The 24,539-nt window shown below is 53.5% G+C and overlaps 1 protein-coding gene across 2 annotated transcripts in view; it reads left to right on the top strand.

Moving 5' to 3' along the window:
* The window catches only part of Dnm1 (dynamin 1), a 43,806-nt gene that overhangs the window by 3,610 nt on the left and 15,657 nt on the right, over positions 1-24,539 (top strand). Inside the window, exons 2-11 of one of the 2 annotated variants that reach the window (XM_052182173.1) lie at positions 8,146-8,219; positions 8,491-8,640; positions 8,909-9,112; positions 10,626-10,724; positions 10,829-10,989; positions 12,318-12,460; positions 12,573-12,708; positions 12,803-12,870; positions 15,539-15,677; positions 20,548-20,634. In XM_052182173.1, coding sequence (XP_052038133.1) covers positions 8,146-8,219; positions 8,491-8,640; positions 8,909-9,112; positions 10,626-10,724; positions 10,829-10,989; positions 12,318-12,460; positions 12,573-12,708; positions 12,803-12,870; positions 15,539-15,677; positions 20,548-20,634 — 1,261 coding nt within the window. Of the gene's footprint in view, positions 1-8,145; positions 8,220-8,490; positions 8,641-8,908; positions 9,113-10,625; positions 10,725-10,828; positions 10,990-12,317; positions 12,461-12,572; positions 12,709-12,802; positions 12,871-13,899; positions 14,039-15,538; positions 15,678-20,547; positions 20,635-24,539 lie in introns of both variants that reach the window. The other variant, XM_052182172.1, reaches the window with a different exon arrangement.

The raw sequence follows: 24,539 nt of genomic DNA, 5'->3' as shown, positions 1-24,539 counted from the left end.
TGGTGCCCTCAGTGCTGTCTCTGCTCCACTCTGGGGCCACCTACACGCCCTCTCTCCCAGCATTCCTCCAGGGTAGCAGGGCAGGTAAGCATCCTTTTGCCCCAAGCCCGTGGGGTGGGGCAACAATGGGAGTTACCCCTTGTGTTTTTCTCTATCCCTGGCCGTCTACCATCTTCACATCTGTAAAATGGGTACAGCAATGACATGCCCCCATCCCAGTGAGACTTTGTTGAGGGTTGAAACAAACCACAGATGTAGCAGGGGCGTGTCTTCTCCATCCAGGTGGGGCGGGGCGGTAGGCAAGCGCCTGCTCAGAGCCCGGTCGCCAGCCAGGGAGAGGCGTATGGTTGCTTTCCACTCCACAAGCTTGGCCTCCATTGTCTTTCTCTGCACTGGGCCTCCCTTTCCTGTGGGAAACTGCACACCCTCGTTGTTAAGTCCATACTCCTCCTAATCACTAGTGAACCCATTTCTCAGAGTTGGAGACTGAGACTGAAGAGAGTGAGGTGATATAGCAGACAAGGGGTTCCTAGCCTGGGATGGGCAGAGAGAAGGACATGTCCTGGGCTAGCCCTGAGGAAGTGACGTTAGGACTGACGTAGATTAAGACTAGGTAGGAGAGAGAAGCTGGAGGAGGAAGGAGCCATGCAGGTGTAGGGAGAATCAGTCTGAAGGACAGTCACCAATGCCACCCCCATGGTCCCCTCAGAGGATTTGCTGCCTCTGGCCATGCCTGGAGTTCTCCGTTGGGGCTGGCCTCAGCCAGAGGACATCTCCCTCCATCCCCACCCGCCATCCTGGTGGCCCAGGGAACTTAGGATGAAAGGTGACCCCGGCAGACGGCATTTGATCCCGGCGCCAGGAGAGTAGAGTTTCCTGGGCTTGGGTGGGGTCAGAGGGTGGGAAGCCTGGCTCCTCAGGGAGTGAATCTCCATGAAGGACATCGCAGGAAGCCAGGTGTGGGCGCAGCGTTGCCAGGCGTGGGCGGGAACAAGCCGGAGGCCCACGTACCACATGTCTAAGGATTGCTGTTGGAAATCAGGGCGAGTTGTTGCTGAAGGCAGGACAGTCTGCCCCAGGCAAACCCACCTCCAGCAGGGACAGACGGCTCCTCCCTCAGGCCGCTGGGTCCCCACTCATTCCATCTCGTACCAGAGCCCTCCCACAGCCACAGGTAAACACCCTGTCATATTACCTATGGCTCCAGAAAGGACCTCTCTCTTGGCAACCCCTAAAATGGGGGCCATTTTCTCCTGGACCCTGGCTCGAGATCGGGGTTGGGGGAGGCGGACGCTGTTTCCCACGCCTAAAGACAGCACTGGTTATTGTCTTTGTGGCCTCATTAACCAGTAGCGAGGAAAGTAAACTTTTCAGGCTTTCAGAATAGCTCAGAGAAGGCAGCGGTCCTGTCTGAAGTCACACAGCAATTGAATCTAAGACAGGAGAGCCCATCAGGTCTCCTGCTTCAAGGCCAGACATTCCCACAGTCCGGTTCACACTCTACACCCACCCTTTTGCACAGCCCGGCTCCATCTTCCCTCAGGGTGTCTCTGTGACTCTATTCCTTCCGAGGTACAAGTCTGCGGACCAAGCAAGCTTAGGAGAAGAGCTCCCTAGCAGCTTGGAATTTCTACAGGCAACAAGACGATGGCCTGTTAGTCTGGGACAGTGCTTACGTCAGATTCCTAAGTGGTAGATGCCAGTGCCCGGGACAGAGGCCTCCTCAGCCAGCACACCTAGCGTTTGGTCCCCAAGCCCCACAAAGCCACCGCAGCAGCCACCTCTGACTCCTGATCTAGTCTTGCCTGCCAGCAGGGAACTCTACAGCCCTCCCCTCCTTCTAGGGTCCTCTGTCTTAAACCTCCCTTGCACTCTGTCCCCTCAAAACTGAGCCCAGACCTCCGGTTGAGCCTTGCTGGCCCGCTCACCTCTGGCCAGCACACGCTGGCATGGCCGCCTGACTAGCTGGGCAGCTTGTGGAAGAAATGGGTTGGGGTCTCTCTGACCAGTTTGTCTGCTCTGACCAGTTTCCCTCACTGGCTCCGACCTCCAGGTCTCATCCGCCAGCACCTCCTCTGGATGCCCTCCAGGATGCGATGCCTTGTCCTGGATATGCAGGGTGGGGCTGTTTCCCCTTAAAGCATAGACAGGAGGCTAGGGGCTCCTGGAGGCAGCTGTTCTAGCACCATTTTAGCTCCTCTCTATGCTCCTCACCTGGCCTCTGTGTGCCTTCCCTGAGGGGCAGAAGGCTATAACCAGATCTCAGCAGGAGAGCGCTCCCTAATCTACCTGAGACCCCAGCACTCCTGTACATCACTGAGTCAGGCCAACACCAGCTTTTGAGGGCTCCCCCTCCCCCACCCCTCCCCCACCCCGCCCCGCCCCATGAGCAGCCTGGGTTAGGTTTTGAGTGCCTCTCGAAGGCTGCCTGGGTTAGGTCTTCCACAGCCTGGATCTCAGGGCATCATCTCAAGGGCTGCTGTGCTGAGTCCCATTTCATGGTGGGCAGACTGAGGCTCTGAGCAGGGACGCACTCCTGGGAGTGAAACTGGAGATTTCTCCTTAAGCTGCCATGACCGGAAAATACCAGTGTCAAGGCATCTGTACCAGATGTCTTGGGAGATGCCACTGATGTGGTGCTTGTAGGAGCCTGAGGGTCATGTGACTTCTGCCTTCTAAGCCTCAGTTTTCCCCTGGGAGATGGAGAAACTGATCACACTGACCTTAGGCACGCATAAAAGCAGTCAGTCCAGATAAAATATTTCTTTCTTTCTTTCTGGTGTGTGTGTGTGTGTGTGTAGATAGGTTTCTCTGTATGGCCCTGGCTGTCCTGGACTCACTCTGTAGACCAAGCTGGCCTTGAACTCACAGAGATCCACCTGCCTTTGCCTCTCAAGGGGCTGGGATCAAAGGCGTGCACCACCACACCTGGCCAAGATGATATCATTGCTGTGTGATTTATGTATCCTAAGACCCACCCATTTCAAGTGCCCAATTCAGTGGGGTTCTTTTGGTGCCTTTGCAGAGTCCTGCACCCACCATCATAAACTAATTTTAGACATTTCTGTCACCCCAAAGAGAAATCTCAGAATGCTGTAGATTTCAGGGCTTCAGCAGAGCCTGGCCAATAGTCAGTCAGCAGTCACACTAGTGGAGCTAAGATGGCTGTCTGGGGTTGGTCCGACAGTTGGGGGTTACTTTATAAAACAGTTTATGTATCTCTTGAATTTTTCCATTCTTTTTTGTTGTTGTTATTGTTTTGTTTTGTTTTGTTTTTGAGACAGGGTTTCTCTGTGTAGTCCTGGCTGTCCTGTCTCTGTTTAGCACAACTATGGGGCTAAAAAATCTTAATTTTTTTAATTAGGTGGGAAAAAAAGGGAGCTATTTCCATTTTGAAAATCATACATGGCAGCCGGGCGGTGGTGGCGCATGCTGTAATCCCAGCCCTCTGGGAGGCAGAGGTAGGCGGATTTCTGAGTTCGAGGCCAGCCTGGTCTACAGAGTGAGTTCCAGGACAGCCAGGGCTACACAGAGAAACCCTGTCTGGAAAAAACAAAAAACAAAACAAAACAAAAAAAAAAGAAAAAAGAAAATCATACATAGGAAGAAAGGAAAGATGGGAGGGAGGGAGGGGGGGAGGGAGGGAGGAAGCAAGCTTCCTGGATGGAAAGACACAGGGAAAGGCAGGGTTAGGAAGGCTGAGTCTTTCTGTCAGGGCTCCCACCCAACACCGACTTGCACCATGACCTTGTACAAGAGTTTTCTTCTTGTGACTCAGTGTCCCCTTCCGTCCAGGGAGCATTAAGTGGGCACTGGGAGAAATCCTCACCCAACCTCAGTCCTCTCGGCAGGGTGTCGGTTCAGCGGGGGTGGGGGTAAGGGGCACGCTGGCCATGGACTCAGGTCCTCTCAGTCTCTGCATTAGCACCTGAAGGGAGGCCAAGGCTAGTCTGCTTGAAAGGTCTAACCTCAGGCTGATATTTACAAGCTGCCGCTCTCTGGCTGCCTCTGGCCTCCTGGGTCTCCTGGGGCCCCGCGAACAGAGAAGGACTTGTAGTCCCAGGCAGCCTCACCTTCTCCCTCTATGTTTCTTGGCTGATAAAATGTCCGTCCATTACTCCAGATCAGTGTTTCAGAGGCCACCTCAGAGCTGAACCGGCTGGCCCTGCCTGGCACTTTGAGGAGCTCCGTTTGTCCCTGAAATCCCTCCTGCTCTAACAAACCACTCTTCCTCTCCTGGCCAGGCTGGACACCCACCTTCTACCCCCCTCTCTGGATGACAGTCCATAACTATAACAACTGTGGCTTGTCCAGCCCTTGCCCCCAGTAAGGCCCAGAGCTATCCATTGCGCTGCTGTGGGGCGGTCACTTGTCCACAGCCCCAAAGCGGGAGCTCCGACAATGCCAGACCTGTCTGCTGCCGGAGCCCAGGAAACAGAAGACGGGAGAAGGGTCCCCTGTTCAAATAGACAAAGTTATTTCTTGTCATCAATTGCTCCCAAGCAGGGTCAAGAAATCAGGACGCTCTAGCCAAGCGTCCTGGGTTGGTGGAGGAGGAGTGGGGGACCCACTTTGGCCCAGGGCTGTGGTGCTTCTTGCCTTTGTGGGTAGGGGATGACAGTGAGAAAGAATGTAGGTGGTGCTGGAGGTCCTGAGAGGCGGCTGTTTGGTCCCTTCTGGGCCTCAGGTTTGAAGGTGTCTCAGCAGATGGCGATGCAAGGCCTCCCTGTGAAACGACCATCTGCTCAAAATGAGTGGGAGAGCTGGCAGGCCACCAGCTGCCCTCCCATGCTGGGCCCAGCGCTGGCCTGTGGTGCCTCGCGAGCGAGCGAGTGAGCAAGCCTAGAGCGAGCGAGCCTGCGCGCTTTCTGTGGACACCTGTTCTGCCATCTCCTAGGCCTAAACAGGAGGTGTAATGGTGGCTCTGACCCAAGGTCGCGTCAAAGATGCTGGTCCTTCACAGAGAGCCACAGTGTCCAGGTGTCAGGAAAGCCACAAAGCAGTTCCTTCTGGTGTGCCTGGAGGGCCTCCTGTGTGTCAGCTCGTCTGCACCTGGCGGGGGCCACTGGTCCTGTCTGTCGATGTGTGAGGTTTCCTACGTCCTGTCCTTGTACAGCCTCTCCCCATGGCTGTGTGACGTCATCCATCCTTGCCCTCCTTGGGCTTCAGTCCCCACCTTCAGGGCAGTGATGGGGGAGTGGCGTGCCCTCTCTTCTGCTGTTTTCCTTGCTTTCATCATGCCTTTCATGGTGCCTCGGTCAGGATTCAGTACCCAGAGGAGCTGAGGCAGAGGTTTCTGTGGGGTTTCAGATTTCTTGCTGAAGTTTGGGGGTTCTCTCAGGGGATGCTGAAGATGAGGGACCCTTCTTGGTAGCCCTTGTGGTCTTCATGTCCTGGGCATGGGCTCGGTCTTTCTGCTGAGAGGCCCCAGAAACCCTTTAACAACTATGTCTGCCGTCACACCACACACTCGGAATGAAGAAATGAGTTCAAAGGCACCAGGCAAGGGAAGCACCGAGGTGGGATTTGAACCCACGGCCTCTACCTGACACTGCCTCTTAACCTCTAAGGCAAGCAGGCTGTAGTGAAAGAAAGCATGACAGTCATACAGGAACTCGCTGGTTAGTGTGGCCTGTCCCTGGAGACTTGAATCTGGCACGCTGAGGAACCAGCACTTGTAACAACAAGCGGCCTCGTGGATTCTGACTCAGGCTGAGTAGGCCTCGCTTAGAGAGCCTGGGCTCTTGACATCACCCTGGGCCTCTGGGAGCTTAGTCTTGGCCAGTGCTGCTTAAGGCTCCAGCTCTGAGGTGGCAGTGACTTGGGCCAGACCCTAAGCAGCTGCCAACCATCTTAGGCAGGGGATTGGGACCCCAAGCTCTCTGAAGCTCTCCAGAGCCCCTCCCCCACCCCCAGGCATCAGGGCTGGGTGGGCACATCTGCTCGCAGGGAGGCCTCTCAAGGAATAACTTCAGGGAAGTAAGTCCACATCTCTGCCTGGGGAGGGCTGTCTATGGGGAGCCCCATCCTTCCCAGCCCCTCCTCAGTTTCCATAGCAACCACTGTTGCCATGGCTTTGCTTGGCAAGCAGCTGGTGAGGAAGAGGGTGGACCCGAGGCCCACACACCCACCAAAGCCACTGAGAAAACAAATGTGCTACCTCCACAATCCTGGAGACACCCCCAAACAGAGGGGTGACCCTCCCCCAAGGAGTCACTGAGAAAAGGCCTGGTGATGAGGCAGGAAGTCTCGAAGGCTGGGACTCCCTCCCTCCTGGCCTGCCCGGCCAGCTCAGTCCTACCGCAGGCTACACTGTTTACTCTTTGCCTCCACCACACTGTGAGCGCCTTGGGTGGGGAGCTGGTGACTCATCTCTCATCCTCACGGCCCAGCACAGGGCCTGGCACAGATCGTAGTCAATTCAATTATATAAAAAGCTAAATCTGGCTCCTTGATGGAGGGGGTGGCACTGTGGGACGGAGGACATTTCTAGCCTCTGGGGTCCAACAGACACTTGGATTTGAATGTCAGACCTGGGGCTGGAGTGTATAGTTAAGGCAGAGTACTTGGCTAGCATGTGAGAGAGTCTGGGTTGGAAGTCCAGCACCGAAACAACAAAACAACGACAAAATCCAAACTAATAAGACAAAGCTCACAGCTCTGCTGTGTTACCTTGAGTAAGTCGCTTTCCCTCTCTGAGCCTCAGTTGCTTCATCTATAAAGTGAGACTCTCGCCAGGCAGTGGTGGCGCACGCCTTTAATCCCGGCACTTGGGAGGCAGAGGCAGGCAAATTTCTGAGTTTGAGGCCAGCCTGGCCTACAGAGTGAGTTCCAGGACAGCCAGGGCTACACAGAGAAACTCTGACTCAAAAAACAAAAACAACAACAACAAAAAAAAAAAAACAAAAAAGAAAACATAACATAAAGTGAGACTCTCTGTAAGAGTCTCCTTTGATGACTTGGGGATTCCCTTAGACTGCATTAAATCCCTCATGAATACTGAGCCCTGGGCTGGCACGGTGTTCAGTAGTAGGCGGAGAGTGCCAGCCCTGTCCGCTCACATATTATTAGTATGGTAAAAAGTAATGCCTTTGCCTGGTACCTAGAAAGGATCAATGCATGCCAACTGTCTCTCACCCCCCCAAGTCGGTGGCCCACGGACCCCCCAGTGGTCTCTGCTTTTCTAGAGGTGGCACAGGAGAGGGCCCCAGGAGGGGGGCTTGAAACTGAGGGCCTGTCTGTTCTCCTTGGACCCCTTGCCCAGAGCCTGGGGTTCAGGAAGTGTTGTGAGCCTCAGTCAGCTCCAGATTGGGTCTGAGTATCTGGTGTCCTCGGAGTCTCCTTGGGTCTCTTCCAGGGATAACTAGCTGGGTCAGGCTCTGGTCTGCTTCCCCATTTCCTGGGTTCTGGGGGATCCCGTGACTGCTAGTTCTGCCAGCCTGATTCCTGGAGAGGTCTCCACCCTCCAGCCAGCCTGTGGAAGAGTCATGGGCGGGGGAATTGAGAAGCGCTGACAGACAGAGACTCATCCAAAAGTTGACATCAGCAGATGTTGGGCATGGCCAGTCAGGCCTCAGGGCAGTCCTGTGGAGGGGCTGAGTCCGTGGGGCCTGGAGGTCAGGAGCTTTGACAGAGCTGTGCCCAGGCTCTCTGGCTATGTCATGCTAATGGAAGACCCCTGAGGCTGTTTCTCCTTCTATAAAGTGGGGACAGTGACTGTGCCCTCCTCCCAGGGCTGCTTTCTGGAGCCCATGAGCTGCTGCCCACAACGCAGCTGGCACGCAGTTGGTACCAAAGAAGGCTGAGTTCTGTTCTTTGCCTCCTCCGAGCTGCGTCTGCGTCTTCACTTCTAGACAGATGGGGTCTGGGGAAGAGGGACAGGGAGGAGGGCAGTTCTGCTCTGTTTTTGCTGAGATCTCACTGGCCATCAGTTACTTGGGCTATCCTGTGCTACATTCTCCCCCCCTCCCCCAGGGCAGAATAACAGTGGCTGAGACAGGGCCAGGGACTTTCTCTTGGCTCAGTTTGACTTAATGTTCTCAGTAAGATGCTGCGGGACCTGGTCTTTGAGACAGGTACTCCCCGGTGGGAAGGCAGCGGTCCTCTCAGATCTTGACCCTCTTCTGACCCCCAAACTCATTGCAGGGACTTCTTGCCCCGAGGATCTGGCATCGTCACCCGGCGCCCCCTGGTCCTGCAGCTGGTTAATTCCACCACAGGTTCGTGTCCTCCATCAGCAGCTAGGAGTGATTCCCTCCTCAAGGTGAAGTCCAGCCTAGCTACTGAAGTTGTTTTCAGAGTAGGCAAGATCATCCTCCGCTCCTTGGCCCTTGATCGAGCCCAGTCTAGACAGTGGGTATAAAACTGTAAAACGGAGATAAGGCGCGCTGTGTTCGGAGGTTAAGGGTGGCTTACGGGAGAAGGGTGCCGCTCAGGTGGGCTTCCCACGTCTGATGCCTCCTTCCCTTCTCCTGCCGGCTTCCGGAGCAGAATATGCCGAGTTCCTGCACTGCAAGGGGAAGAAATTCACTGACTTCGAGGAGGTGCGCCTGGAGATCGAGGCTGAGACCGACCGAGTCACCGGCACCAACAAGGGCATTTCGCCGGTGCCCATCAACCTGCGGGTCTACTCGCCCCACGGTGAGGAGACCGGGCCCCGCCTCCTCCTCCCGGCTTCTTTGTTTGGCTTCGCCCCCTGGGCCAGTTTTTCTGGCTCCACACATTTCAAACACTTGCTGAACATTGTGGTTCTCTACGTCCTCCTCACGCCCCGCTTGCCTAACAACCCCTCCCCGCACACACACTTCTGGCCTCGCTCACCAATACATGCTCTTTAAGTCGGACCCAGTTCTCTGCCCGCCTAACCACGCCCACACTGTGAACCCGCCCTCTTTGCATCTCTGTCCAGTGCTGAACCTGACTCTAGTGGACCTGCCTGGAATGACCAAGGTCCCAGTAGGGGACCAACCTCCTGACATCGAGTTCCAGATCCGGGATATGCTTATGCAGTTCGTCACTAAGGAGAACTGCCTCATCCTGGCTGTGTCCCCTGCCAACTCGGACCTGGCCAACTCTGACGCCCTCAAGATCGCCAAGGAGGTCGACCCCCAGGGTAGGTCCTTGACGGGCAGCTGATGCACAAGGTGTGGCAGGGGTCTAGCTTTAGTTTAGGGGTATCGCTAGAGAGTAGTGGTAGGATTGGACTTAACCTTTAGACTCATTTCAGCTGGGTATAGTGAAACCTCATCTTTTTTTAAAATTAATTTGTTTATTTCATGTATGTGGGTACACTGTTGCTGTCTTCAGACACACCAGAAGAGGGCATCAGATCTCATTACAGATGGTTGTGAGCCACTGTGGTTGCTGGGAATTGAACTCAGGACCTCTGGAAGAACAGTCAGTGCCCTTAACCACTAAGCCATCTCTCCAGCCCAGTGAAACCTCATCTTAATATGGAAAGTCCAGGACTGAGACCAGTACTAGCTATATGATAAGTTTAAGGACAGCCTGGGTTACATGAGATCTCTGCTCAAATTGCTAAAATGGGGGCCCTCAAGGTATCTCAGTGGGAAAAAGTCCTTGTTACCAATGATGACTCGAGTTTGATCCCTGGAATCCATGTGGCAGAAGGGGCAAACCGAACTCTGCAGCTGTCTTCTGTATACATACATAAGTAAATCAATAAATGTGATACTTAAAAGACCCACCCTAAAGAAACATTTTATCCCGGTTGGGGATTTAGCTTAGTGTTGGGGTTCTTACCTGGCATGGTATAGTTAAAATATCATTTTGGCTTGGTGGCAATGGCACACACCTTTAATCACAGCACTTGGTAAGATAGGGCACTCATATACATTAAATAAATAAATAAATAAATAAATAAATAAATAAATCACAGCACTTGGGAGGTGGAAGCAGGCAGATCTGTAAGTCTGAAGCCAGCCTGATCTATAGAACGAGTTCCAGGGCAGCCAGGGCTACAGAGAGAAACCTGTCTCAAAAAAACCATCATCATCATCATCATCATCATCATCATCATAATAATATAATAAGACATGATGATTTTGGCACCAGTGGGTAGTGCACAGTCAAGATCCTATCTCTCAGGAGGTGGAGGCACAAAGATCATGAGTTCAAGGCCAGGCCGGGATGTATACCTCCAATTTAAAAAAAAAAAAAAGAATTTAAAAGTATTTTGTTAGCATGGATGTTTTGCTGGCAGGATGTTTGTGTGTCACTTGCTTGCACAGAGGCCAGAGGATGGCACTGGATCCCCTGAAACTGTTATAGACATCATCTGTGAGCTGCCACGTGGGTGCTGGAAACTGAACTGGGGTCTTCCGGAAGCGCAGCCAGTGTGCTTAGCCACTGAGCCGCCTCTCGAGCCTCCGATGTGTATCAGGCCTGAAGCCAGCTTGAACCTCATAGCCAGATCCTCTCTGAAAGAAACGGAACCAACAACAGCAAAACCGTTCTGGCCACTTCGGATCATAAAAGAGGGGCAGCTAAGTGGGCAAGGGAGTGGACAAGGGATGAGGAGGGCAGCGTGGAAGGTTCGAGAATGCAGAAGTGCCCTGAGTGAGGGTTGGAGCTGCTGTGACAATCCTCCTGTGGTCACTTCCCAGGTCAGCGCACCATTGGGGTCATCACCAAGTTGGACCTGATGGACGAGGGCACCGATGCCCGGGACGTGCTGGAGAACAAGCTTCTGCCTTTGCGCAGAGGTGGGCAAAGTCCTCACCTCCCCACCCGCCTTCCCGAGCTGCCCCGCACCCCACATCTCCCTCCCCGGGGCCAGCTGCGCCCTGACCCCGACCGTGTTCCACAGGCTACATTGGCGTGGTGAACCGGAGTCAGAAGGACATAGACGGCAAGAAGGACATCACAGCCGCCTTGGCCGCCGAGCGCAAATTCTTTCTCTCTCACCCGTCCTACCGCCACCTGGCTGACCGCATGGGCACACCCTACCTGCAGAAGGTCCTCAACCAGGTAGGGGACGGGCCAGGCCAGGGCCTGGAGGAACAGGAATATTTCAAGCATGTCTTTGTTTGTGTTTTGGCTTTTTAAGTTTTATCTTATCTTGTATGTATGGCTGTTTTGTCTTTGTCTGGTGCCCGAGGATGGCAGAAGAGAGTTACATCCCCTTGGGACCCGAGTTACAGATGGTTGCGAGCTGTCATAAGGTTGCTGGGAATCAAACCTGGGTCCTCTACAAGACCAGTGGACGCTCTTACTTGCATCTCTCTCCAGCCCGGTTTCCTCAGTACATCTTAAGGGTGACCAAGAGAGAGTAGCATCCGGTGCAGAGCCACCTAGATCCACAGCAGGGAGGTCACTTGCCCCAGTTCCACAGGGAAGTAGTGACAAGGACTTTGCTAACCTTTCCTGTCTGGGACATGGAAGGGGAGCCCTAGCACGTAGAGAAGACCGGGATTTTGTGTGGATGGTGGCTCTGACTAGAGACTGGAATGTATTCAGCCTTTTGTCAGGCTCCAGAGAGGCCGATCCAGAAACCACAAACATTCTAGAAGCTTCCCTGGGTCATTGCCCCTGCTGGAGTGTGTGCAGGGGCAGTCACGACTACCCTAGATCTGAATTTCTGTCCCAGCATCATTACTCACCCCCTGTGACACCACTCTCTGAAAAAGAGGACAGTAGTGACCAGATTCTGCCCCATAGTGTCCCCACGATGGCTCTTGGAGATAGGGTTTGGGCGAACCCTGCAGATGAGCTTGAGAATTACCTTTAGGTAATTAAAGCCCAGAGGGTGCAAGGTGGGGTGTCCTTCAGCCTCCCCTGCCTAAAAACATTCAATTACTCAAAATAAGGTAGCTTTAAGCGTGTATCCCGATTTCCGGCTTCTGTCAGACACCAGAGCGATGGCACATGACTAAAATCTCGTCTCTGGGAGCACCTGAAGAGCTTCCCACCTGCCCGCTGTTGCAGGGGTTCTCAATCTGTGGGCTGCAACCCCTTTGGGGGTTGAATGACCCTTTCACAGGGGTCGCATGTCAGCTATCCTGCATGTCATATATTTATATTACTAGTCATGACAGCGGCAAAATTACAGTTGTAAAGTAGCAACAAAAATCATCTCATGGTTGGAGGTCACCGCAGTAGGAGGAGCTGCGTCAGAGGGTGGCCGCATCGGGAAGGTTGAGGACCACTGCTCTACAGATTCCGGCCTGGCCCTCCTCAGCTCAGTCCCTCACCGCATCCACCCAGTCTCCTGACATCCCTCCCTCCCTGTGCCTAGGCCTGTGGGCATTTAGGCTTGTGACCTTGGTTTTAACCTTTTCCTTACCCACCACGCCCAGCAACTGACCAACCACATCCGGGACACACTGCCGGGACTTCGGAACAAGCTGCAGAGCCAGCTGCTGTCCATTGAGAAAGAGGTGGACGAATACAAGAACTTCCGACCGGATGACCCAGCGCGCAAGACCAAGGCCCTGCTGCAGTGAGGCTCCTGGCCCCAGTCCCCAGGGCTGAACTCCTCCTGCCCCTCCCACCCTCCAGGGCCCCGGGGCTCCCTCCTCTGCATCCTCAGGCCACGCCCTTCTCCCACACAGGATGGTCCAGCAGTTTGCAGTGGACTTCGAGAAGCGCATCGAGGGTTCTGGAGACCAGATCGACACTTACGAGCTGTCAGGTGGAGCCCGCATTAACCGCATCTTCCATGAACGCTTCCCTTTTGAGCTGGTTAAGGTAGGGCACTCCAGCCCCAGGCGGGAGGGTAGGCCTGGCTCTATCTCCCAGGAGCAGGGCTGATATTGACCCGCCTTCTGTCTGTTCCTCGCAGATGGAGTTTGATGAGAAAGAACTTCGACGGGAGATCAGCTATGCGATCAAGAACATTCATGGCATCAGGCATGTAGTGGGACGGGGTGGGGTCTGCACCACTAGGCCAGGGGCATGAGGGCTGAAGGAGCCTCCCGCAGGAAGGACCAGAGAGAGAGTCCTGGTCTTTGGTCCCCTCAACCCTACCTTTCTGGCTCCTCTAAGGGAGGTGGCTGGGCAGCCCGGGCTCCCCACAGCCTGCAGTCCACTGGCCTCCTTGGCTGTCCTTGGGAGAGGGGCCTGGAGGCACAGGGTACAGGTGTCCAGGGAAGCACTCCACAGGGATGGATGGGTGCAGCTCTCCCCAGGGTGTCCCAGCTCCGCCCAGTGCCGCCCAGGGAGCAGAACGAAGGGCAGAGTTACTGGGTAGAGTCTGGGGCACAGCACCCAGATATCATTCTAAATCACATTATGAGGGGAGTTTTCAACTTGCCAGGCCCTGCCCCACAGACTCCTATTAGCTCTGCCTCCCCCCACTTTGCCCACTCCCCTCCTAAGCCAGCCCTTGGTGCAGAAAAGAAGGCTGGGAGATTAAGCCTGCTGCTTAGATCTCCCCCGCCCCCCTTAGGGACCCCTCCCCCACCCCCTCAGGGACCCAGACTCTGACTGGCACTATGCCCACCTGACACTTCTGTGAACAAGGCAGAAGAGCCCCACACTCCTCCTGTAGGCTCCATGCTATGTCTCTGCATGAAATTTACAATTTGATAACTGTATTGGCCTAGTTGGAAGATCTCGTCCCCTAGTCTTAAAAAAAAAGGCTCAGTTCTCAGAATGGCTCTTAAGGAGGCCTTGGTTCGGCAATTTCCAAAGAGTTTGGGGCCGTAGAACCTTTCACGGCAACACTTAAGAGGAAGCAAAATGTACATAAGAGTGACTCAAGCAGAGTTGTCTGGCGGAGATCACTGACAGAAAACCTCTTAGTAGAACCTCCCAATCCACTGACTAGCTGGGAACATTGAGGCTCAGAAAGGGTAGTGGGGGGGTGGGGACTCTTCCCCCAGGCACAGCCAGTGCCAGCCTGTGACACTGTGCCCTTCTCCTGCTCCGGGCGTTCAGAACGGGGCTGTTTACCCCAGACATGGCCTTTGAAACCATTGTGAAAAAGCAGGTGAAGAAGATTCGAGAACCGTGTCTCAAGTGTGTGGACATGGTTATCTCGGAGCTAATCAGCACGGTTAGACAGTGCACCAAGAAGGTAACAGGCAGCCCCCTCAACCCCACCTCTGCCCCTCCCTGCACTGCTCAGCCAGTCCCCATGGACCCCACCGCCTCCTCGGTAGCATGCACAGGCCCCAGCGGGGTGGGGAAGGACCTGGACCGGGGAGCCCTCTGCAGGGGCCTCACCCACACCTTGATCCCCAGGTCTGGGGAATCAAAGAATTGGACACTAAGAGATCTCCCCTGGCTCAGAAAGAATGGTGTTTAAGGGAACCCTGGGCACCTGCCTTCCACAGATGTGGGGTTACCTTCCAAGGCTCGAGAAGGGTCTTGGGGAAGCCTCAGCCTGAGGACACATGAGGGGCAGGACCTTCTGGGGTACTGTGCAGGAACCTGGGCAACCAGAGGAGTGCAGAGGGCCCAGGGCTGGCAGGTCCCATGTCTCCTGTTGTCCTGCATCCTTTCCACCATCCCACCCCTCTTTGGGGACTGTCACTCCATCCCCTGGCACATTCAGCTTTCCAGGGACAGCCAGCCTCACAGAACTGTCCAGGAAGGTGGGGCTTGGAGGAAGTTGGTCATCCCTCACAGCAGGGAAACTGAGGCACTGAATAACCCACCTGCAATCGCCACGTCTGCTAAGAAGTGGCGGCGGAGTTGTTTCTGGAAGCTGGGGCTGTGGACCCTTAGGTCCAGTGCTCATTGGTCCCACTCAGGACCCCCGCCCTCCCCACTGCTGCCTTGGCCCCTCTCAATCACCGCTCCTCTCTCTCTCTCTGTCTCCTCTCCTCTTCTCGCTTTCTGTCTTTCTGGGAGCTGAGTTCCCACAGGCCTGTTAGGAGAGGCAAGGGTTGCCTGTGAAGAGGAAGGGAGGAGCAGGGGCAGGCCAGGAGGTCAGAGCGGAGGGCTGGGGGGTGGTGGGGGGGCTACGCAGGAGGCTCCATCTGCATCACAGACCGTGGTGCACAGAGTGGGTGGTGCACAGCCTAGGCAGCCCAGCGAGCTAGCTAGCAGCGAGCAAGCGAGCGCCCTAGCAGAGGTAGCCGATGGGGCTGGGTTTTTGAGTCCGGCTGAAACAATTCAGGGACACTCAAAAGCCTAGACTTGCACAGGCTGTGTGGCCAGGTCCTGGTCTGGGTCAGGTCCTTAGGAGGACCTAAAGGGCACCGGGAAAAAGAGAGTCCGGCAGGAGGATTGTAGGGGGCATCCTTGGGGCAGACGGTCTGGAATGGAAAGGGCTCCTTCAGAACAGGGGTCTGGTCCCTAACACCTTTGGCCATAACCCCAGAGCCCAGGGGGAGGGGGTACCTGGCAGCACCTGGAAGGTGCAACCCTGGGAGAGGTGGGGGGCTGGGTCCCACGCTCACGGTGTCTTCTGTTCTCTCTCTTTCTCTCTCTTTGTCGGTGTCTCTCTCTCCCCTCCATGCCTGGTCATCCTCACCCACCCTTGAGCCCTGCCGTGCGGTTTCCACTCCCACCCTCCGCCCACCCGGCTGCTCCCCTTCCTGCCCCTCCTCTCCCTCCTCCTCGGGTGCAGGACGGGCCTCTTCACACCTGACCTCGCTTTTGAAGCCACAGTGAAAAAGCAGGTGCAGAAGCTGAAAGAGCCCAGTATCAAGTGTGTGGACATGGTAGTCAGTGAGCTCACGTCCACCATCAGAAAGTGTAGCGAAAAGGTATGGCGGCCGCCTGGGAGGGGCTGGGCACCACGTCCCAGTGCTTACGGCTTGCCACGGGCAGAACCATCTGCCTAGCGGATGTGATGGCCACTTGGCTTCCCAGTGGAACCCAGACAGTCCCCAGCCTGAGATTTCCCCGCCATCTTATAACCCTGGGACTGCCTTCACTCAGGATCCCGCCAGACCCTTGTCCCTGCCAGAGCAGGGGCTCTACCCCACCCCACGGTTCTCCTTCCCATCGGTAAGGGAAGGTGGCACAGTGGCGATGACAGGAATGGCAGCTGTTTACTGAGCAGCTACTATGTGCTTCAGCGGACTGAGTGCTGGCCCTTACTATGGGACTTAATTCTCTCAACAACTCTGAGCAGTGGGTAGCATCATTATCCTTGTGACCAGACAGATCTCAGGAAAAGCAGAGTAGGACTCAGATGGAGGGGGTCCAGGGTCAGGACCTCTTGGGACAGGAAAGCCAATCCCGGGACCCCAAAACCAACTTGCCCTAAAGTGAATTGGATTGCTCGGTGGCAGCGCTCGCTCTGTGTGAGTCAGGCCTGGGCAGTCTCTGGGGTTGTCTGTGACCTTTTCCGTGGCTTTCCCCCTATCTGTCCACTTGTGACCATTTTGAGGATTTTTAGCCAGGCTGTCCAAAATAGCACTCGCTTTCAGTATGCAGAAGGGGAGCCATTGGCAGTGGGAACTTTGCCAGAATTCTCATCCTGTCCCTGACTCTGAAAATGCCCATTGAGCTGAGGTGAATGTGTGCCTTAACTTCAAGGTTCTAGTGAGCATCACCCGATATCTCCGGGCCCTACCCTGGGGAGTCCCTGTGTCTTGGTGCAGAGGCTGGTCCAAGGGCCCTCTGTCTGTTGGGCTCAGGCCATAACAGAAACAGTCCCAGGTCTATGTAAGGACACTGAGCATGCTCCAATGCTTGTATTTTATTATTTTATTTTTGTTCTCTTCTTTCCCCCCTCTCCCTTTTCCCTTTTTTTTTTTTTTTTTTTTTTTTGAGACATAGACTTACTGTTTTGCCCAGGCTAGCTTAGAATCTACAATGTAGCCCAGGCTGACCTGACTCCATGGCAGTCCTTCTGTCTTAGTCTCCTGAGTGGCAGCAGTAAGGGCACGAGCCACTGCACCCACCTTGAAAACTTCCATATTTCTGGGCTGGCTAGATGGTTCAGTGAGTAAAACCGTCACTGTGCGTGTGTGCTTGCACATCACACACACACACACACACACAATATTTTTTTATTATTTTTTATTCGATATATTTTTTACACACACAATATTAATAAAATAAAATAACTCATTTCAGAAACTTCCCTATCCCAGCATACTTGGCTGTGTCTTAACCGTGTGGACAATGATCTCACACTGCTGTTCTTGGTCCACACACTCGGTGCAGTCGCCCCACACACTCAGTGGAAGAGTCGCTCCACACACTCAGTACAATGGCTGCCTCTAGAAACACTTGTTTTTTCTGAGACAGGGTTTCTCTGTGTAGCCCTGGCTGTCCTGGAACTCACTCTGTAGATCAGGCTGGCCTCAAACTCAGAGATTTATGCTGGCCTCTGCCTCTCTGAGATTAAAGGCGTGTGCTACCACCTGTGGACCCATATATTAATTATTAATGGTGACACCAGAGGCCATTGAATGGATGTGTTGAACATTTCATTTTAAAACACATCATAAAGAGACAAGACTTGGGGAGGTGGCTCAGGTGGTAAAGTGCTTGCCGCCCAAGTAGGAGGACCTGACTTCAGTTCTCAGAGCCCGCATGGAATGCCAGATGCAGCAACACGTGTGGTGCCAGGGCTGCCAAGGCAGCCTGGCAGAGCCCTGGAGCCTGCTGGCTCACCAGCCTACCCAAAGCTCGGTTCCAGGGTTAGTTAGAGATTCCATCTCAGATATAGGGTGGAGAAGGAACATTGACTTCCGGCCCGCGTGTGAATATGCACACGGACAGGTGCACACGCACAAAGCGTGATGAGTTTCTTTGCATGCGAAGATACATCACGCTCCTTTCTTCTTGGGTGGTTTCCTTAGGATAGATTGCTAGATACCAACGCTCCAGAGCTGTGGAATGCTTTGCTGAGCTGCGTTCCTTGGGAAAGCAGTCCTTGGGAAGGGTAAAGGCCTGCAAGTTCTCTGCCCATGAGAGGCCATCATAGGCAAAGTCATGCAGCCACAGTGGAAGATTGGGACTGTTTAAAGGGCAGTCGAGTGTGGTGGTGCACACCCGCAATCCCAGCACTGTGGAGTGGAGACAGGAGGATCATGAGTTCAAGGTCACCCTCTGCTACATGGTTAGAGGCCAGCCTGGGCTACGTGAGATCCTGTCTCAAAAGAAAAGAGGCAAGACAGGCCTGTGTGCTTCTGTCAACGTGTCCCACTATGATTTAAAGGGAGATGTATGCTGTCTGAAGGAAAATGTGTTGCAGAAAAGAATGTTTGTAGCACTTGGGGGAGGAAATTACTAAGTATCAAATCCTAAATTCCAAAGTCCTATTTACCCAAGGCTAACCACTGTTTTGAATGAGAGAAAGGAACAGGGCCGTTTCTGTTTCACCCTGAAGTCTTCTGTGGTTAGTGCCATGGTTCCTGTGAGCAAGAAGTTTGCTTCACAGAGAGCATACATCCTAAGAGAGAGCCATCTTTAGCCATATGATTTAACGTCAGCAGCTATTTTTCTTCATGTGGCAAAATTCACCTATATTGGCTTGTTGGTTTGTATTTTAATACCGGTGTTTTCTCAGCCACTCCTGTCAGGAGTTGGATGTTACCAATAGCCCTGCTGGGATTAGATGATTTATTTTTTAATTTAATTTTATTTGCTTTCCTGCACACAGCTGAGAGTTTGTTCCTAGGTGTAGAATAAGACGGAAAGCACCCAGCAAGAAGGGCTCTGAGGCCATCTGAACCTCAGAACCCAGAACTCATGGCTTTTGGAGTTCCACTCCTAACCTCTAAACCAGGGGGCTGCAGGCTGGCGACTCCCCTCAGCCAAGGACAGAGAGAGAGAAAAGTTCCACTTTAAAAACTGGTTAAAAGTCCTGGAGGCGGGCGCTCCGAGGAGGCAGCCAGAATGGAAAAAGATGCTGGAAGGAGCAGAATTTCCTGAGGGGGCTGAGGCGGCCCTGTCCATATGGGACACGTGGAAAACTTGAGAAATGTAGATGCAGGCTCAGAGCAGGGAGCTGGCTGTGCTCCGGCAAATCTCTCCCTTCTTCCCAGCTCCACCCCTACCCCTGCCCTGGGAGGGAGCCTTGGACCACCTCAAAAGCCTGGTAACTGTGACTCAGTCCCAAATATCTGTCCAGGCTCAGAGGCTTCATACAAAACAAAACAAAAAACAAAACAAAAACAAACCTCACAAGGTGGCAGAGCCCACCAGACACTGTTTTTCTAAGCCCCAGGGCTCAGGCTAGTCCTTCTAAGTCACTTGTGCTAAGCTGCCTTAGCCGCAGCCATGACACCCCCACGGGAAGGTTAGATGTGGGCTTCTCTCAAGTTGCCCTTTCCTGGGCTGGCATCCTGATCTCCACTCCCTTCCCCGTCCCCAGCAGTCCCTCTTGCCCCTCATATTACCCTTCGAGTCAGGCACAGAATCCCTGGCCTTCTTCCCAAAGCATCCCCTGAGAGTCTTGACCCAGGACAGGGAGAAAAGCAGGAGCCTGTCTAGGCTGGGGGTTAACCACCCTGGGGGAAGGGTGGTCCTGGTGGGCGGGCTCCACTTTCAAAACTGCACCGAGGAGCCCTGGCGCATCTAACAGCTGGTTCCAAGCCAGAAGATTGAGGAGCCTCTGCCTGTTCACCCGGCAAGGAGGGCAAAGACATTCATCTTCCATTCATCTCCTCATCCCTCCGACATGTCCTCTTTAAGCACTACTGGTGCCCAGCCCTGCCACAGCCCTGAGGGACAGTTTCTACCCAGTCAGAGGAGAGAGACTGAGGTAGCCCAGGGAGGCCCCAGACTCAGCTCTCAGCCCTCAAGCAAAACAGGCTTTCTAGAAGTGTCGGCATGTAAGAGAGGCTACAGCAGAATGGCTGAACTGGAAGCAGGGTTCCCAGGAGGAAGTAGGAACTGTTAAGTTCCGGACCTGGGTAGACGGAGCTGGAGCTGGTAGCATTCAGAAGCATACCAAGGGAGACAGGACGGGGTGGATTATACCCAGTGGGCCCAGGGCCCAGCCAGGCCCCCGCGGGGTACTGCCCATGCTGCTGATGCCCTATCTCTGCATGTCCCCGTGTCCTTGCATGCCTGTGTCCTGTAGCTTCTGCATGTCCTCTGGTGTGACAGCTGTTATTCCCTTGTAACTCCTCTTCCCTGGCTCTGGCAAGGAGCATTGCCTGTCCCCAGCCTGACTCAGGAGGTCACCTGGCACTGTGGGCCCTCCCCTTCCCTGGTTCTCACCTGGGGGTCATTCAGAGCCTTTAGGAAAGCAAGGGGTAACCCCAAGGGACAGGGAATGCCTTGGGAGCTAAGGACACCTCCTCAAAGGCCTCCGTCTGCCAGGTTGGTCTTTGGGATGACTATGTTCCCACAGCCTGGCTCTTTCCGTAGTTCTCCCCATGTAGACTGCCTCTTGCCCACTGAAATTGCCCAGGTGGGCCAGTAAAGATGGCCCTGAGACCGGGAAGACCCTTGAATGGCCATTTAGAGGGCACACTATGGTGGAAGAGCGGAGCGGCCATGTTTTGGTGCCATCAGCTTCCTGGGGCCCCGGGGCTCGCCTTGGCCTGGTTGGTGTTCCCACGCATACCTCCCACGCCGCGCTCCTGGGTCCCTGTACTCAGGTGGGGTTTGGGTGCCTAATGCCCCAGGCCCTGTGTGCACGTGGCTCTCTTTCCTCCTGTCCTCCAGCTCCAGCAGTACCCGCGTCTAAGGGAGGAGATGGAGCGAATTGTGACCACCCACATCCGGGAACGCGAGGGCCGCACCAAGGAACAGGTGAGCAGGCTGTTTCCATCTCCTTTCCTCTTTCCAAGATCACTTTCTAGTCCTCACTGCTTTCTGATGGGATGATATGGTTAACATAAAGGGGATCGCAGTGGCCGCTTTGAAGGGCACAGTTCGGCAGTACTGAGTACGCTCGACACCATGGTACCATCGCCACCACCCACAGAAGGCTTTGTGTCTTGCAATGTTGACTTTGTGCTTGTCATAAACAGTCCCCTCGGCAGCCTCTGACAGCCCCCTCTCTTTCTAATTTATCTAGGTTCCTGTGGTAAGTGCAATCATCCTTTGGTGTCTGATTTATTTCACTTAGCATAATGCCTTTAAGGTTTATCCAGTAGCACCTAACAGAGCATTCTTTAATACCTGAGTAATATTATGTTGACTGTATACTACGTTTTTGTTTATTTGTTACAGTCTTTTCCACCTTAGGCTTTTTCCATGCTGCTTGTGTGCATGACTGTGTATAATTTTTGTGTCTGGTGCCCAGGAGGCCAAAAAAATGGCATTGGATCCCCAGGCCTGGAGTTACAGGCAGTTGTGAGTCTCCCTGTGGGTCCTGGGAATTGAGCCAGGGCCTCTGGAAGAGCAGCTCGTGCTCTTAATCACCGGGCCATCTCCCTAGGCCCTCTCTGCCACCCTTTGGGTGTTGTGTATAATCCTGCTAATAAGTGCGGCTGGCCAAGTACTTCCTCAGGACCCTGCTTGTGATTCTTTGGGGTCTACACTCAGAAGTGGGATTGGTGGATTCCATGGTGATGCCACCTACCATGTTCTTACCAGTTGTCCTGGGAATTTCATGCAGGCAGGCACGTGTGGAGCACACAGGTTGTCACAGAGCTGCCGCCCAGGCTGACCCTGGCTGTTTAGTTATTTGAGGAAAATGCCGCACTGATTGCACCCTACATCCCTCCACATTCTCTCTCTCTCTCTCTCTCTCTCTCTCTCTCTCTCCTTCTGTCTCTTGTTCCCTTTGCTCCTCCCTCCTTACTCCCCGTCTTCCTCCCTTACCATCTGTCCTCCACCCCTAGCTGAAATCTCACTATGTAGCCTAAACTGGCCACAAACCCATGATCCTCCTGCCTCATCCTCTGGAGTGCACCCCGCGCACTCAGTTTCTAGATCCTTCCTTTTTCTTTGTCTGTCTGGCCTCGGCTTCCGGCAGTCTGTGCAGTCGTCCCCTGAGGCCTTTCTCTGTTTGTTTGCTATGTTTCTGGTAGGCCTTAGGCCCTCACAGCCACGCCTCCTTGTGCATTTCTGTTTCTGAAATATTCATTCATTCACGAATTTAGACACCAGATGTTGTCTTTGGGACTGGAAGAGCAGAGATATTTGGGCCAATTTTAGACCTCCTGAGGCTCAGGACAGGGTCTCACTCTGTAGAGCAGGCTGGTCTCAAACTCAGAGGTCCGCCTGCCTCTGCCTCCCAAGTGTTGGGATTAGAGGCCTGCACCACTTGCCTCCTCTTTGTCACCTCTCTAAACTCACCTTGACCTCAAACTACCTGTCCTCCCACCCCACCCCTGTCCTCACGTATCCCTTCTCCACAATGTGTCCCTGATCACTGGAGTTCTTCTCGAGGATGGTTTTAAGTCCTTATTGTACCAAATGCCTTTATGACCAGCTGTGCTCCAGGATTCCTGGGAGGAGGCATATGAGGATGAAAGAGGGTTTCTCTGAAGTCAAGGCCAGATTGGTCTACATAGTGAGTCCCAGGGCAGCCAGGACTACATAGAGGAACCCTGTCTTAGCAACTTTCCTAAGAGAGAGAGAGAGAGAGACAGAGAGAGAGAGAGACAGAGAGAGAGAGAGAGAGAGGAGAAGCCCAGTGGAAAATAGCAAGAGACCTGTCTCAAACAAGGTAGAAGACAAGCAAAGAGAGCCAGGGTTGTTATCTTCTGACCTCCATACTTCAGAATTTGTAGTGTGTGAATGTGTGTGTGTGTGTGTGTTGTGTCGTGTTGTGTTGTGTTCCCCCACCACAGTCTTGAATTTTCCTATGCTTTTGAACATCTATAGAGGCTTTCCTTGTCGGGCCACCTAATCTATTTCACTTTCTAATGCGCACGTGGTATACACGCCGCTCTCACGTCTGCCCGCAGATCACTTCAGCGTGATGCTACCCAGCTTCCCACCTCCTTCTCCCCTCCATTCCTCTCTCCCTCCAACCGTCCCCCATCTTTAAGCTGCAGGCGTGTGTGTGTGTGTCCGCGCGCGCGCGCGCGCGCCGCATGTGCATGCATGTTAGGGCTTACATAGCCCAGGCTGCTTTGAACTCACTACGTAGCAGAGGATAAGTGTGAAGTCCTGCTTCTCCTGCCTCCTCCCCTCTGAATGCTCAGATTCCAGGAATGAGCCACCATGCCCAGTTTACATGGTGTTGGAGATTGAAACCAGGACTTCCTGCGTGCCAGGCAGAGACCCTGTCACCTGAGCCACGCCCCACCTTCAGTTCTGCCTCTAGGAACCACATTCTCCCGGCGTGTTGTGCCTTTCTCTCGACAGCAGTCACACTATTGAACATCTGTTGGATATCTCTGACATGCTGAACGAGTGACTCACTTCAGTTTAATTTGTGTTTGCCAGTCCTTCGGGGCCAGAAATGCTTCCTCGGCAGAATATCGGCCTCAGGAAGAACGGGCCCCAGCCCACAGGAAGGGAACAAGAGGCTTGGGGTGGACCCAGCAGTCACTTTCATCAAGACTCAAGGCTGGACATGGTGGCACTTGCTTGGAATCCTAGCTTTTGAGGTGGAGGTAGAAAGATCAAGGCATTCAAAGCTATCCTTGGCTGGGTGGTGGTGGCGGCGGCGGCGGCGGCGGCGGCGGCGGCGGCGGCGGTGCACGCCTTTAATCCTAGCACTTGGGAGGCAGAGGCAGGTGGATTTCTGAGTTTGAGGCCAGCCTGGTCTACAGAGTGAGTTCCAGGACAGCCAGGGCTACACAGAGAAACCCTATCTTGAAAAAAACCAAACAAAACCAAACCAAACAAAACCCAAAGCTATCCTCAGCTACCTAAATGGTTGAAGCCAGACTTGGACTATATACGACCCTGTCTCATAAACTAAACCAAAGCAAACCAAGACTCAAATACAAGTATCTTCACACTTCAGAATTTGTAGTGTGTGAATGTGTGTGTTGTGTTGTGTTCCCCCACCACAGTCTAGAATTTTCCTATGCTTTTGAACATCTATAGAGGCTTTCATTGTCAGGTCACCTAACCTATTTCACTTTCTAATGGCCATTGCCTTGTTCCCAAATTTCTTCCATTACAAATTACACCACAGCCAAGCTTGTTGATATAGGCTTGTTATAGGCCTGTTGTCCCTGGCACCAGGAAGACAGAAGATGGAGGAGCGTGTATACCCCAGGGTTCAAGAGTGGTCTGGGGGGCTGGAGAGATGACTCAGTGGTTAAGAGCACTGACTGCTCCTCCGAAGGTCCTAGTTCAAATCCCAGCAACCACATGGTGGCTTACATCCATCCGTAATGAGATCTGATGCCCTCTTCTGGTGTGTCTGAAGACAGCTACAGTGTACTTACCTATAATAATAAATAAATCTTAAAAAAAAAAAAAAAGAGTGGTCTGGGAAGTGAACATAAACATCTTATCTCGGAGAGAGAGACACACAGAGACAGAGAGAGAACAAAAGAGAAAACTTTACATACCTTGGACACTCTGGCTCCTAGATCTTTGATTATTTGATGAGCTTATCTGGGATGTAATTCTAGAGAGGTTAATTTTAGAGCATTACCAAATTACCTTCCACAGGTAACACTAATTACCCCCAGCAGCTCCTGCCTCACTTATGTAGGTAACTGTGTTCCATCCTCCATGATACAAAAGTAAGAGTTACAGCGCTGGGTCTGGGGAGAGGATGCTCAGAGGTTAAGAACATT

The sequence above is a fragment of the Apodemus sylvaticus genome, chromosome 5, assembly GCF_947179515.1.
Source record: "Apodemus sylvaticus chromosome 5, mApoSyl1.1, whole genome shotgun sequence".
Taxonomy (NCBI): Eukaryota; Metazoa; Chordata; class Mammalia; order Rodentia; family Muridae; genus Apodemus; species Apodemus sylvaticus.
Note: the sequence above shows the minus strand (reverse complement) of the source record. Positions and strands in the feature narration are given on the sequence as shown.